General features: G+C 36.5%; 1 protein-coding gene across 11 annotated transcripts in view; it reads right to left on the bottom strand.

The window, feature by feature from the left end:
- Nucleotides 1-7,928: 7,928 nt before the first annotated feature.
- Nucleotides 7,929-15,913, bottom strand: part of LOC105207608 (serine/threonine-protein kinase tricornered) — a 131,567-nt gene continuing 123,582 nt past the window's right edge. For all 11 annotated transcript variants that reach the window (XM_039457412.1, XM_039457413.1, XM_011177162.3 and 8 more), the window contains 7 exons: nt 15,254-15,461; nt 15,046-15,163; nt 14,820-14,959; nt 14,534-14,734; nt 14,125-14,277; nt 13,857-14,015; nt 7,929-13,769 (listed from right to left, as the gene is read on the bottom strand). In XM_039457412.1, coding sequence (XP_039313346.1) covers nt 13,654-13,769; nt 13,857-14,015; nt 14,125-14,277; nt 14,534-14,734; nt 14,820-14,959; nt 15,046-15,163; nt 15,254-15,461 — 1,095 coding nt within the window. In that variant the 3' untranslated portion in view covers nt 7,929-13,653. The remainder of the gene's footprint in view (nt 13,770-13,856; nt 14,016-14,124; nt 14,278-14,533; nt 14,735-14,819; nt 14,960-15,045; nt 15,164-15,253; nt 15,462-15,913) is intronic.

Genomic DNA, 15,913 nt, shown 5'->3' on the forward strand with positions numbered 1-15,913 from the left:
GGAATTGAGCGTTTAAAAAACAGGAAGCTAACCCAAGATGAGCGCCGATCAGCATCGGGGACGGCGAAAACTCCGAAAGGGTGGAAGGAAGAGGCGCGCGCAAGAGGATGCTGCCGAGATTTGGTACGGTTCCAGCAAACGGCCGCGTTCGCTATATATTCCGTTTTATCGTTTCCCTCGCGAGGAGAGAAGAGCAAAGGAGAGAAGGAGAGAGAGAAGGAGAGATACGGTCAACCCTGGCGATAACCCCGGTGTCTGACCTTATTATATCTCGCGGCTCGGCGGAGGGCTCCTCCTCGACGATATAATTTTAACGGCGGCGCCCCCGGTGCACGCCTCGCTCGCCCATTTCTCTCGCCGTGCGAGCACCAAAAGAGCAAGAGAGCGGAGACTCTCTTGCACGAGAGATAATGGATTTCCTGGAAGCCGCGGTAGCTCCCACCGGCCGGTGCATCCGACGGGACAATCGAGGTCGCGAGTCAATGAATTTTCCCCATGAATGAAACCGCGCCGGCCGCTGCGCCCTATCGCGCGTCTCCCGCGACGAATCGAAAGCGCTTTTCTCGCGTTTTTCTCGCGCGATTTTTCCGCGACCTCGGCGCTCACTTGTACCGATCATAAACGAGAGATACAGAATTGGAGCCGTGCCGGGGAATTGCGGAATGTGCGACAAGTATCGTCGCAACACGAACAATTTATGAGATTCAACGTGAAACGTATGCTAATCGTTCAAGTATGATTCATGTGATCAAAATGGAATAAAAAATGTTTCAAGCAATAAATTTAAATTAACTTTACAGATAAGAGACGAATACATAATGATCGCGGCAAGCGATACAGAATTTTATACTATCTTACAATAAACAAATTTTGTCGAATATAATGAAAAGATATGAAATAAAAAACATATGATAGAAATAAAAAGTTCAAAATAAAAGATGCGATAGAAGAGTCAAAGCATCTCTAAATGTAGTAGTCTTCATTACTTAAATCTGTATTATTTGACTATTCTATTACCTAAACTTCTAAACGCTTTAGCCAAACTTCTATTTTTTTGTCCAAACATAGAAAGTTCTCCTCTTATTAAAAAAAAAAGAAGAATATTACGCAATGTTTGCTTTCTAAACATGAAAATATGCTCTTTGAAGAACTTGTGGCATATGATAAAGAGATGGTTTAAAACATAAAACATAACGTAACGTTATGCAATTAAATGGGTTAAAAAACTTGTTTGATTTAATAGAGATCCATACATTTTTTACAAGTGAATTTTCAATTTTATAAATTTCTAGTAACAGAAGCTCAATGTTGGGAAAGCGATTCCTCTGTCCAAAATTTCACTTGTCCAACTTTGCATTTTCATTAGTTGGAATAATAAAGGTTTCATTGTACTAAAAAAAAAGAACTGATCTAATTTCGCATCCAATGTACTGCCAAGTAAAATGAGAGCACGATTCTACGAACATATATGAATTAATATGAATTTACGCATTTCTCTCAGTGGCGATCTACGACTTTATCGATCTAGAGATGTATGGTTTCCGCGTATTGCGAAAACGAAGATCTATGGATTTAAATCGATTCTACGAATTTACGTATTAAGATACGCGGCAGTAAAGTGCGATACGCTCGTCACTGTAACGGAGTATTGTCGGTGTAGCATAGCGTGACCCAGTATTGCATCACTGGTAATGCGAAGTAAACAGCCGTTTTTACGTATCTCGTCTAATCGCTTTAAGATAACAAATGCTGAAAACAGCGATTACGATGCATCTCTTTTAATTAGCCATACACTGCCGGAAAATCCTATAAAAATCATGAAAAGAGTTGTCCCGTTTGACGACTCAAGTTTGATAAAATCAAGAAAGCAAACTTAAAATTATTGCGCAATAAGAAATGTAAAAAAAAATAGCGTGTACCTATATAACAAAAAAGTATTAAGTCTTCCTTTTTCGATATAATATTTCTAGAGAACATTATTTATATACATACCAGAATATAAGTATTTAAACGGATATTTGTTAAAGATTTAAAAGATATAGATCTATTACCAGTATTTTTCTCAATGTGTGAAACAAATTTTTCTGCAAATTGAGAGCAAAAATACTGGCATATTTATTTGCAATATAATTTCTATAATCACGAAATATTATGTATTTTTTATTTAAACAGTTAGGAATAACAAGCATAATGTATCGAAAAAAATTTCTGTCAAAAAATAATATACGTTGAAATAAAAATTAATCCTGTCCGCGATTGATATGATAGAGGTTTAACGATGATATCCGACGGCGGTACGTACTCGCGCTTAGGGATCAAAGAAATCAAGAGGAAGTCTACCGGGGAACCGCGGCCGCTGCCTTCCGTTTCTTGATGGAGTAATGTGCGTTTGTTATGTTTCAATTGCCGTTTTGCCACCCACGCGCCTGTTCTCCTCGGGCTCACACATATGTTCATCGAATCATCGTTTATTCGTTCATCCGTTGATTTATTTAAAATCGCACTCTTAAAAGACGCGTCTGCTCTTTAATAATTTCAATGAATGCCAAAGCGGCAAATATTAATATCAAGATAATTTTTGTGAAATTAGAGCGCATGTTTCCGTATCATTAACGTGAAAAAGCTACCAAATTATGCTGATTTTTTCATATTATTCATGCACGCGTAACTGTGTAATAAATACTATTCATTTTTTTTTTATTTATAGTTGAAACATAAAATATTAATAAATTCTCGAATTTCCAAAGCCTACATCATATTATAAATAATAATTAAGCATCTATATTGAATTTAATTCATTATATGTAAAAATTATTAATTTAAAATTTAATTATTTTAATTTTAATTGTGATACAAACACACACACACACACACGCGCGCGCGCGCGTGTGCAAATGTATATGTATAACGTGTGTGTAGGTGTATAAAATGTATGTGTATTAATTCTTCTATATCACAATTACAACTAAAATAATTTAACTCGCAAATATTTAATATTTAATTATCCAATTCAAACCTATTCAGAAGCCGGATGTTATTGCCCTAGATGAAATGCATCATAACTGACTTCGTAATCTGTTATCAGTTATCATTAAATGAAAACCGCAGGCATCAGCGGAAATAGCTATAGCACTTGAAATAGTGCAAATCGGACGATTGCATCGCCGAGCGTCTTCGAGATCGTAACAACGCAAATTTAAAGCTTTTCACAAGAGATCGCAAAATAATCATCACGGTAACGGAACGATCGCAAATTATAGCCGATGCGGTAAGTTAATATCCGCAATGTTGCACAGAGGAACGATAATTTCCTCTAAGGACGTATGATGGAGGGCGTAGCATGTGTTTTCGATTCTCCATCGATCGTTCGTCGATCGAGCGAGAAGCATCGGCGGCGAGGATGCCGGAGGATGCCGTTGCGTAACTCCTGAGAAATAAATTGCACGAGTAGGAATCGATCGCGCTGACCTCGATTAACCCTTTAACTACGAGTGAGTCGTATCCAAATCTCTTCGCGTTCGTCAAAGTCATTTTTCACGAAATTCTGAGCGGATTTCCTGTGTGGAACATTTTTTTATATTAATATGATAAATGTTTCATCACATTCATCGCGTTAGATATCAGATACCTTACTTTAAGTTAATAACAATCTTTCCAGAATTAGAATTTTTGCAAATTTATAAATATATCATTTATATTTCCTTTGAATTACTAATAATAATAATAATAATAATAGACTCTTTGAATTAAAATTAAATTTAAGGAGTTTCAAACTTAAAATTTTTTTTATATATATTTGCAATTTCTAAATCATTAAATCATTTCTTTCAGAGTTTTCAATTTAATTAATAGTCTTTTCAATAACTCGTATTCAAATAATAAAAAATTAATAATTCCTTCTTTATTAAGATTGTAAAATATATCAAACACCTATTCTTTGCTTGGTCTTTCTACTTATTTGGTAAATGTTTAAGCGGCATTACGGAGAAAGAGAGAGTCTAAATATCCGACGATACATTTGCTAGAGCTTTTTATGTATCTTTAAACGTAAGAATTACTAGGCACAGGCCGAGATCTGAGTAACGAACTAATACACAAAGAGCATAATTTTCATCTCCTGGGCTCTCAATTAAGCCCTCGGCGGCTATAAGCGTACGGTGAATCATGCGAGAATCGGAATGCCAAATCGAGCGATTGTCATAGCTCGTTTAGAGTCCACCGAGACTTTTAGCCCGGCTTAATTAACGAGGTCGATGGAAGAGAACCAACACCAGCAACTGCTGGAACGCTAATAATTCCCGTTCTAATAATTCCCATCACGACGGCTGTATTATGAAACATGTCGACTGTCTTCAATTATCCAAGAATGTCATTAATGATAACGATAATAGCGAATCAATGTGGCTTCACCGTGTTTCGGTTAAATGAGAAAGATAGAAGGTTTAACAAACATCTATAATCACCTCAAAATTTTAATTAGTAAACTCCAGTGCTGTTTGTTTTAGCTTCAGAAAAACTGGTTCCATAATCCGGCTTCTTTCTTTGAATAAATCAAAGATAAATTTCTTTTTAGCGCTATATAGATGCCAGACTTCCTCTATAATCTCAGACGCGATCGCAACGTGTGCAGCGTAGTACTACAAAGTGGTAAAGTTAATACGTAAGCGATAAAGTTGAATCGTTCTCTCCTCCTGGGCTCTCAATTAATATCTTTGCTCGCGGAAAGCGCGGACGCCATCATGATGCCGAAACGACGCGACGAACAGCACGAGCGACTCGCTCGCTCGCTCGCTTACGTACGCAAAGGAGGCCCGCTTTTAATGCGTGCGTGTCGGTGCGTAAGTGAGAGGCGGAGCCGTGCCTCGACGGAGGTCATAGGGCAATACCAATCACAGCCCCGTGATAACCACTCTCCTGCCATGCGTCCCGCGGATGCGTACATGAGTGCGTGCGTGCATTCTTGCGTGCGTGCTCATATGCGAGCGCGAACGCAAGCAAGCGTGCGTCATAGTTGCAAAACTAATTATTTCTCGTGGCGCTCTCGTTGCCGTCGGGCGTATCTCGTCGAACCTCGCGATTTGCAAGGGGCGGAGGGAAAGAGGCAGAGGAAGATCGACGTAATTGGGTTTGCATACGATTTGCCGAAGGTACCGACTTTTTTTGCGAAGGAAACGGGAACGCCGAAGACTCCGACGCACTTCCGGGAAGTTCAAAGTTTTCTGCATTCGTGCATTTGACTGATTATTGACGACTCCGTTCTGGAACTGTCACGTTCGCTTCGCTAACCGATCGCAGCTGTCCGATAGAGGCCCGCCGTCCTCTCGTCATCTAGCTATCGCTGTATCTGCTAAACGCGTCCTTTCGGATTAGCAATTTTATCTTATGAAGATTTCCTTCGCGTTGTTGCGTCAGAAACCAATAACTATACAATCGCATTGAGCGCTGGATGCGACTACACCGGTCTCGTTTCACGTTAATGCATAGGACTCGCTCTTCGTATTAGATAAATTGTTAATGTAGTTATAATTGCATCATGGAACTTCCAGAGAATCCGCGTTCTACAACAACATAGATAGCACATATAACTTAAATATTTCAAAAGTAGATGTAAACATAATGAACATGATCCATATTCAGACACATTATGCAAAGACTTATTTATATCTTCAGATTATAATTAAATTTTAATATTATAATAAAAAAGTATTTGGAATTAATAATAATTTTTTATGTCCAGATAAGTGTGTCTGGACGTCACCGTTTACCTTAATGAAAAAGAAATAAATCCCTTGAAACAGATAGAAAAAATTTAGATTCTTCCATCTAGTAAGCAACCTCCTTTTATCGAAAAAGTACTATATTAAAAAAAAAAGATCAAGTCTGTTTAATGTTAATTATTTTTTATTTTTGGCACATCATTTGGTTTAATTTTTTTTTAGAGTTACTTCGCAGAGAATTGATCAAGTTAACGTGTTGCATTCGTCAAATGTAATTTATATAAACACGTTTAGTCTTTTAGAAAAAGACGGATGTAACTATGAACACAATACATGCAAATTTTCTACGGTCACAGAGAATTCGCTTTCGGTTCGCGTGGTTGGCAAGGGAACGCACGCGGAAATGGACGGTGATACATCACCGAGATCAATCCAATCGCATTTTCTCAAGAGTCAACCGCCGGCGCGCGCCGTGTCACGACTCGCATAATCGTACGATTTGTACGTGTCGCTATGCCGCCTACCCCCGAGACATGGGGTTTCTCTTCGAGGCAACACTTTTCTCGATGCCTCGAACACGGAAATTCGCAGCTCGTCGTTTCGTGCGATTGTAAATGCGGATAGAAGACACAGCGAGATCGTACAATTTTATGAAAAGAAATATGAAGAACCTTTCCGAGGATCTTGTCTAACTCGCATAATTTTGAATTAATTTTCTCTTTGAAAAGAATAAACAATATTCTTTCAAAATCGTGTATGTAAAACGAGAAATGTCACGTTTATGCATATTTTTATATCATTCTATAATTTATATATTTTCTTGGCGTTATTTCGCGTAATATTGGATTGGAATAAAAGTTTGTAACATTTTTTAAGTAAAACTCGAAAATAATATTTAAATATTTGTACACAGATTTATTTAACCACTTATGTGTTGCTACGAACTTTTTTGTTCCAACCTAATATATATACGATATTTGTTTTCTTTTAACTTATTTATGTTCTTTGAAGCTCTTATTTAATAATTAATTTTTTTAGTACAGTTAATCGAAATATTTGAAAAAATATGTGATTAAACAATGTAATGCACATCTAATAGTAAAAATAAACTATGACAATTATATTGTAGAATTAAAATAAGAATTTACTAGAAACGGAATATTATAAATTAGATTAGATTATAATTATATTATAAAACTTTTTTAGTTTATAATTACAATCGACATTTTATTGTGCACTAAAAATTTGAATATAATGCATTGAATATTCTTATAAATTTTGCAATAAAAATTGAAATGAAGAATTAGTACATATAATAAAAAATTAAAACTTCTGGTAATAAGATCGATTGCTCGTCACTACGAAAGTTTATACATAAAAAAGTTAATATTAAATCACTTCTCAAATGACTCAAATCCGAGCAACTAACGCCATCACCTCGGTGAAATGCGGTGAACTGGAGGCCAGAACTGGATTGAAGAGGTCAGTAGCGGATAGAGGTACATTTACCATCACTGTAAAAATGGTTCTGAAAGTGCTAGTTTCACTGTAAATAACTAATACTTAATAAATTTTTTAAATGTAAATATGAGTTTGGAGCTTCAAGTTAATTTAATACAAAATTATTAATTTTTCATAATAGAAATAGTTAATTAAAAAAATATTATTGTTAAGTTTTATCCATCGAGTAAAATTAATATGTTATAATTAAATTGGTAATTTCGAAAAAAGACACGAGTAATATTTGAAATAAACATTTCTCAAATATTTTTTACGTATGATACAATAAAGTCTCAAAAAATAATATTTTACAAATACATTGATAATGAATTGATAGTATTTTGAATCAAAGCTATGCAATTGAAAATTGTAGCGCTTTTTTCTCAATTTCTATCAAACAAGCATTTTTCTTTTTATGCTTTTTTAATAATTATTTTATAATCAATTTTATGAAATTTTTTTATCCACTGTTTAGAAGGCAAATGATGCGCAAGCGCGTATCATCACTCAAATTATTAAATTATTTTTGCCATAAACTTGCTATTCATATTATGTAATTTTATAGTTATCATTATACATTATCTTTAAAACAAATTACCAAACTCCGTAAATTGCCTCTGGATCGCATCTTCGCCAATGGAGCTTCATGCTAAAAATCGAGTTATTAAAAAGTCATGCAGGGAATACGTACGAACCGTTTGCGCGAAAGAGTTAAAATAAAAAACAATTTATTAACGACATAATTACAATAGTATATTCTGCGTGTGGAAAGCAATATTTCTCTTTTTTTTATACATCGTTTTTTATTTTATCTCGGACCATTCGACAATAATTCCTTGATTTAATCACAAACCTACTATAAAATATCCGCAGTCGATATACCTCGTCCGTCATGCGTCCGTGTGTAATTTATGTTCCGGTCTTCTTTCTCCGTTCCCGAAACGAATAGCCGATGATTTACTTGATATAATTGTTTCTAAATAATCACGAATCTTACACGGCAAACGCTAAATACAACGGAACGGTCGGACATTGTGGTGTATAAATTTATATCCTTGTACAATCGAGTGCAATAATTGCGCAAAATGTGTTTGTACTTTTTCATCTTTGTGTTGAAATCGAAAAATGGGCTCCTGAAGTTTTTTTAAAAAGAAAATAATACGACAATATTTAAGAGAATATTGTAATTTATAGTGCAATAATTAAAAAAAAATTTATAACTTTTATAATGTTTACTAGATTATCAAATATAAATACATTTGTAACAAATATTGAAAATTATTTCTTAATATTTAACTATTAACAAATTAATGATATATTCATAATAAATTATTAGTATTATTAATTAATAGGAATCTATACAGATTTGTCCATTTTCATTACTGAACGTAACTCTTAAGTACTTTCTAGAAAGAGATGATATTTTTTAACGAATTAATTATAAATTGAATATAATCATATTAATGATATCCAGGTATATGTATGAGTTTTCAAAATATTTTCCGAAACTGAGACTATTTCTCTTTTTCGTATTAATGTTGCCCATTTAGGAATTCAAAAGGAGCATTGCAGCATCACTGCACTCGTTTGTACTATGATGATGTTATCTAGTCACCGTAGACTTACGACACGCGGAACTGGCCGTCTAAGAGTCTACTATTACTACACTTGAACAGGATTAATTGTTAAGAGCTTCTACCTAATAAATGCTATACGAAGTATAAGGCTTATAAAATTCAGCTAGATGACTGTACAAAACGACAACGAAACGAATTAAACCACGCTGATACGGAATAGTCGCGTAGTTACAGTGACAGATAACACTCGTATTCCCGCATAAGAAATTCGTTTGGTTCACACGATTGTCAATACACGTATTTGTTTCCGTTACTTTCAAGCGAAAATGTGCTGATATTTCGACTCTTCGGCAATGCGCTTCGGGACGATTTAAGTGGCTCACACGCGACCTAACGGTTTGCGTAGAATGCGGATGAGCGTAACGAGACGTGACAATAAGATAGAATAAAGAATAAGGAGAAGATAAAATTTGGAAAAAAGATAATGTTTTCTAGACGTCGCGAATTTTTATGTTAAAAGCTAGAGATGTGCAAAATATTCGAATACGAATCGAATAAGATAAGATTCGATTTGATTCGTTTCGGTATCACAAAATCCAGATTCGCATATTTCTATTGGAAGCTATATATTTCTAATACGAATCTGATATAATTCTAATGATTCTTTCTAGCTATCTACAGTCATTATGGTTTAAATAAATACAGCAGCTATTCCATATCTGGCATTTATAATAAGTAGGTTTGTGCAAATTATACATATTTAAGCGTAGAATTTTTTAACTTTTTTCCGCTTTTTCTGAATGTTCCGTTTTGTCATTATTATGTACTATGTACAATACTTAAAGTACGAGAACGTTCTTTTCTTAAACTTCGTTACGCCTCAATCCGCAGTTCTAGTCTTACGCGTTGTAAAATGATAAGTGCAACGAAATATTTATCCAAGAGCACTTTGCGCAAATCGTTATTTCGCGCTACGAGGCAATTGAAGGATCAATATCGCGCGCGATACAATCCGTGATCCTGGATGAGTAATATGCAAAATGTAATAGATTACAAGTAATAGAAACAACTCATCCGAGAAGTGGCTTTCATATCGTCAGATCAGCAGCGCTAATCCTTGCAGTTTTAGATGATCATGTTCGATTTAAGATAACTGAGTTATTACTCGTAATCTCAATAAAACAATCACTAGGTCATTGCTTTTTTTATCATTTGTCTAAACTGCAATAGCAAAATATATAGTCAATACAGAATACATTATCAGCACTAGCATTTGTACATTGCCGATTTTTTTGTTTACTTACCTGCCTCAAATTAGCGCGTCTGTCAAAATTCCTTTCATGCAAAAATAATTCAATTTTCTGTCTGTGTCTAGAAACAATACTTAGACAATACTTGAATCCTAATCAACTCAACTTAATTTTTTATAGAATGACTATATCATGTTTGTTCTATTCATAGTTTTTATAAATGTGTTGACAAACAACACTAATTATTTACATTTCAATGGAAAGAGTTAACGCTTCATTTTTGGGAGAGAATTTTCATCTGCGCGCGCTCACGGCTTTAGCAACTTCAGCAAAAAGTCTTTCTAAAATAATCTCATGTGTAAATTTTATTCGATATGGATCTCAATATTTGTAACTTTGACACATTACTCATCCAGGCTTAAATGTATCGATAAAATTAAAAAAAAAACTGCTCCACTCGTTATTTGAACGCGAAGAAATTAATTGTTTCGCCTTGCTATATGCGGCCGATATACGTGCGTGTGCGTGTGATTAATCGTATACGCATGATATTACATAATCCGAGAATCCTATATATCGTGGTAGAAAGGAATCACATGATCGGATTTAAAAACATGATAGCTACAAATGAGACAAAAGACGTGAATATAGGAAACGAAATCTCCGAACGTGTAATCATCGATAGCGTCGGAAACGATTCCTATTCGGCGAGAGAAAAGAAAGAAAAAAAAGAGGCTCCTTGCCGAAAAAAAGTAACTTAACACCTAGTTAGTAGAATTAGCTAGGAGAGATCTATCGCGGTTTCTTTCATTTAAATTAAACTGTAAAAGTAACAACTAATCAGTATTCGTACAATGATAAGAACACTAGCATAAACACGAGCAAAAACGTGAAATTGGATGATATACCGTACGTTTAACACACCCGTAATGCGATTCATCATGCGCGATATACAATAATAAAAAGTCGAGGATGGCAGTACAGCGGTAACCAATTAAACACCGGAGCTCAAACTGCCTTGCTCTTAATAATATTTAGTTGCCTCGTCAGTATTTACAGTGTACATCGACAATCAATACCGTTAAGTCTACTTAGAGATTTCCCTCTCACGTGTCCTCAGAATTACGTTTTACATCAAATATGTAGTAACTCGATACGTGCGCGTACATACATCTCGTCACCATCCCGCTATATTATAATACGCTCGTTCCCTCTCTCTCGTTTTCGAAAACAAAAAAAAAACACAGAAAAAATGTACACCCACCTGACTTCAAAATTCAGAGCACACCTATAATTCAACACCTAAATTTAGCGCATATTACACTTCCCTCTCTTTCTGCTAAAAGGTATCTCTATGTATATATATACTTTTTTTTACATATATACTTGTATATTTATATATATGCACTGTTCCAGGGCACCGAAACTTGTTGCGTCAAAGGCATCTCGTGGCTATTGTTGTATCATTTATTTAGACTTTCTCTTTAAATAAATAAATTGCAATTACTTCTTCGTTTTTTTCTTTTCTTTACTTTAGTAGCATGGACGTCAGAGCATCTGTACTCAATGGCGACAAGGAGAGACTAAAAGTATTCCGTAACTCCTTAACTTTTTCCCGCTTACGTTACACTCATCATCGATTTAACCTCTAGCATAGTGCAGAAAATAGTTTTCACATTTCTTTTTTTTTTCTACTAGCTTTATTCGCGGGTGAAAATTTTCTTCTTTTTTTTCCTCTTCGTTTAAAGTACTGACTTAACTGGTAGTACATCTAGGCGATCTCTGCTTTATTTAAACTACCTGAAGATTTCATTCGGTAAACGGCATTAAGATACATGCGCAGGCGGAGTAGTCGTACGAAACTAATCTCTTCGTCGAATATACAGTACAGCGTGATTGCGTGATTACTAAGTGAAAACACGCCAGAACGTTACGTGGAAGGAGCGTTGAAAATTTTTCTTTTTATACATGTACTATATTATCCAAAACGCAATATTACGTTTTCGAACGCGCACGCGTGCATTTCCTTTGTTTAACGTATAGGTACTTCTGTGTGTATGTATGTATGTTTGTTATCTTAAATGTTATCTAGTCTTTATCGTTATTACGCTATTTTATTACCAAGGTGCCCTGGTTGTCAGCAAAACTACGAAATGTAAATCGTAAAATTGTTCACAGTGCGATCGAAAGAAAAGGTATTCGGTTCTATCAAGTGTTAAAATACACGGGCGTGTGTGTGCGTGTACGATTTTCTACACATCGTCGCAGCACACTCGCTATTTCCTTACCGTTTTTCCATCAAAGTAGTGGCATGTCTGGCTCATCTCTTTCGTTTAAACGTACGGATTTGTTGGGCTGTCTGTTAGGAACCTTAATAAGGCAACGAAGGAGCCCTGAATCTTACAAATGTAATCTTTCTTTCTCCCTTCTTACGCCTTTTACGGTGTCTTTTAAAACCTAGCATCCTTTATTGTGTATTCACACACAGCTAAATGTTTATTATTGCCTTACAAGAGAAAGAGAGATAGAGAAAGAGAGAGACCCGGTGCCGAAAGTATACCATTCCATAATGCTCAGTTCACAATGATAAAATATGTAAAATATATTGGAATTTTTTTTATATATACGAATAGCTTCGCGCGCGTGTCATTAATTTTGTCAATAATTCCCCTAGTTTTGTGAACGAATCCAAGCTCTCAAAAGTAGCACAAAAATACATAATATTATAAAATTCCATTGCAACAACTTTTAAATTTTTAAGACATATCGAAATACGATTAATCACACATATATATGTATATATATATATATGTATATACAACATCAATAAAAGCGTAGCATCCGCTAACAGACAAAAAGGTCCGAAGATAGCAGATATTTTCAACAACTTCATATATCACAGAGAGTTAATTATAAATACAACGTTCGAACAGAAAGAAAAAGAGAGCTTGATTCGAGAGCTTAGCCAAACGTTCGACAAATATATTTTCGCACAGTAAAATTTCATTGACACGCGCGTCGCTTAGATAAAAAAGAAGTAGTGAGAATCACGGGGCCGACTCTCCCTCCGATTGTTTCCGTTTAATACCATTACCACAGAGAGCTTATTATGCTACGTTTCGCACAAAACGCATTCTCCGCGGCACGACAAGAGTAAAGAAGAATGCTTCTCGACGGGGATACGTACGAGGATCACCGTGAGTCACAACGAAAGACTTCGCTCGCATCGCCTTATCGCGCGTTATCGACGCACGCGTCGAGGCGTGCAATATTCGTGTATTGTGCACCTTTATCGCTGTACTCTCCCACATCCGCCTGCTTGCCTGTCCGCTTGGCTGACCGAGCTCGTCGCCGCTCGCGACTGTCGATATCCGTAATTGACGCCGCGCATAGACAGCGACAATCCGTGCTCATCACGTATATACAAATAAGAATAACTCGTGTCCGATACTTGAACCGCGCCCAAGAGACAGGTCAGCCCTCCGCCGTACGCGACACCATTGCCGTCGACGGCGGATGAGGATGATGTACCAAGGCCGGAATTTCGATCACGTCAGCTGGTTGCTGATTAGCGACGGTGCTGTTGATCGAGCAGGAAGTGAGGGGTTGCTATTTCTTGGTCGGTGTGCCCCGTTGTGTCAGACCCTCGAAGCGCTTGAAGGTGTAATTAATGAATACCCAGTCCTTGTATATTACCTCGCCGTCCTGTGGCATCGGCGCGGACGCTGTAACGAGGCAAAACGAAAGAATAAAATATGCATATTAAAGGCTATCGAATGCAATGGCGATAATACAGGAACAATTATACGTACGTATCTCTAATTTTACGTCTGGAAACTCGTCGAAGTTCGACGTGTCGTCAATGGATCGCACCTCGACCGGTATAGCGGCTGGCCGTTCCCTGATGTGCTCCCAATCGACACCGCGGAAGAAAGGCGCCAACTTGAGCTCTTCGATGCCTCTTTGCGCCCCTGCGGAACAATCAAAAACAAACAAAATAAAGATTAGTCCGATTAGATTTCGCCGCGAGAGATTTTTATTTTATTTTAATAATTCCGAGATGAAAATCCAGAAATTTACCTAATCTTCTATCGGCTTCGCAGCAAAATCTGATAATGGTATCCTTAGCCTCTTCGCTAATGGGAACTTCCGGCGGGAACACTAACGTTTCTCGCCAGTTCATTACTTTTCTATACGTCTCCTGGGGATTCTCGCTACAGAATGGTGGATATCCTGAAATGATGATGTTATTATTAACTCTTTAACATTTCGAATCGTTACCATGACATCATTTAAATAATATATTTACATTATATAGCAATTTAGTGTAATAAATATTTTTAGTATTTTTAGTATTTTTATATACTAAAAAGATAAGTAATTTACAAAAATATATAAATAACATGGATAACTTAATAGTTATGTAGATCTTTTTTTATAAATAATCTATTAATTACAAATGAATGTAAGAAAGGAAAAATAGACATACCTATAAGCATCTCGTACATAATGACTCCCAGGGACCAACAGTCGCAAGCCGGTCCATAACCTGTTTGTAAGAACACTTCCGGCGCGATGTAGTCTGGAGTACCCACCGTGCTGTAAGCCAGCGCTCTCCTGTTTCTCTTCCAGCTCTCGGCTCTTCTTTTGCTGTCCATTGCGCCGCCACTTCCACTCCCGCATGATGTCACTGCGTGAGAAGCAGACATCAGTTAAATCATAAAACCTTACACAAATATTTTTCTTTGACGCATGCGAGAAACGTCGTTACTTACTGAAATCGGAAGGTTTCGCTTGACTCAGGTCTCGGTAGAAATCGGTCCTATGTGATTTCTTCAAACCCGTGCACAGCCCAAAATCAGAAAGTTTTATGTGACCCCGTGCATCCAGCAACAGGTTGTCTGGTTTGATGTCTCTGAAAAGTAATAGTTAAATGAACATAAGCAATTGTTATCATACACACATACAAACACGGTCTTGATGCGATCGTGATGAACGTACCTATGAATAAAACCTAATTTGTGTATGGAGTCGATTGCTAACGCCGTTTCGGAAATATAAAATTGCGTGCACTCCTCGGAAAGCGTGTCCTTCTTCATGAGCAGCGTCATCATGTCACCTGTAAATTCACCCCGTTTGAATTATTCGCAACGCCCAGGAATAGCGCTTCCGTTTCTAGCTTGTCGCTCGAATCGATAACGAGACTTACCGCCAGGAAGAAACTCCATTATTAGATAGAGATTTATAGGATCCTGGAAACTGTAGTACATCTTCACGACCCACTGATGGTCCGCTTCTACGAGAACGTCCCTCTCCGCTCTGACGTGCGCGACTTGCTCCTTCTCGAGCATATCCGCCTTCCGAAGAATTTTCATCGCGTACACATGTCCGGTATCCTTCTTCTGCACGAGTCTCACCTGTTTTTTTTTTTTTTTTTTTTTTTGTTAAACAGAACAGCGCGTTTTGAGTGAAAATGCCGGCAGACATCCGTCACGAGCGATTAAAAGCGTTCTCCCGTCTAATCTCAAACTTTATGAAAAGGATTCCACTTGCTCCGCGAAGCGAGGCGAAACGCTACTTCTTCTGAGAAGTAATGAGAAAATTTCGCTTCTGGACGTGACTACCGTCTGAGATCCTTTCTCGCGTATTTCCGTTATTTTCGTAATTATTACAACTACCAAGTGGAAGTCAATTTTCTTTAGTCTGGTCAAATCGCTGCATAAATTGAGTAATTTACACATGACATACATACGACGAGTATATCATTTAAGATGTCATTTAAATGAAAAGAATATGGTTTATAACACAACATTTACATTCCTTGGTATATTGAAAATGTCCGGTAATATCTGTCGCTTAATTCTTAAAT

This window comes from Solenopsis invicta, chromosome 14 (genome assembly GCF_016802725.1).
Source record: "Solenopsis invicta isolate M01_SB chromosome 14, UNIL_Sinv_3.0, whole genome shotgun sequence".
Classification (NCBI taxonomy): domain Eukaryota; kingdom Metazoa; phylum Arthropoda; class Insecta; order Hymenoptera; family Formicidae; genus Solenopsis; species Solenopsis invicta.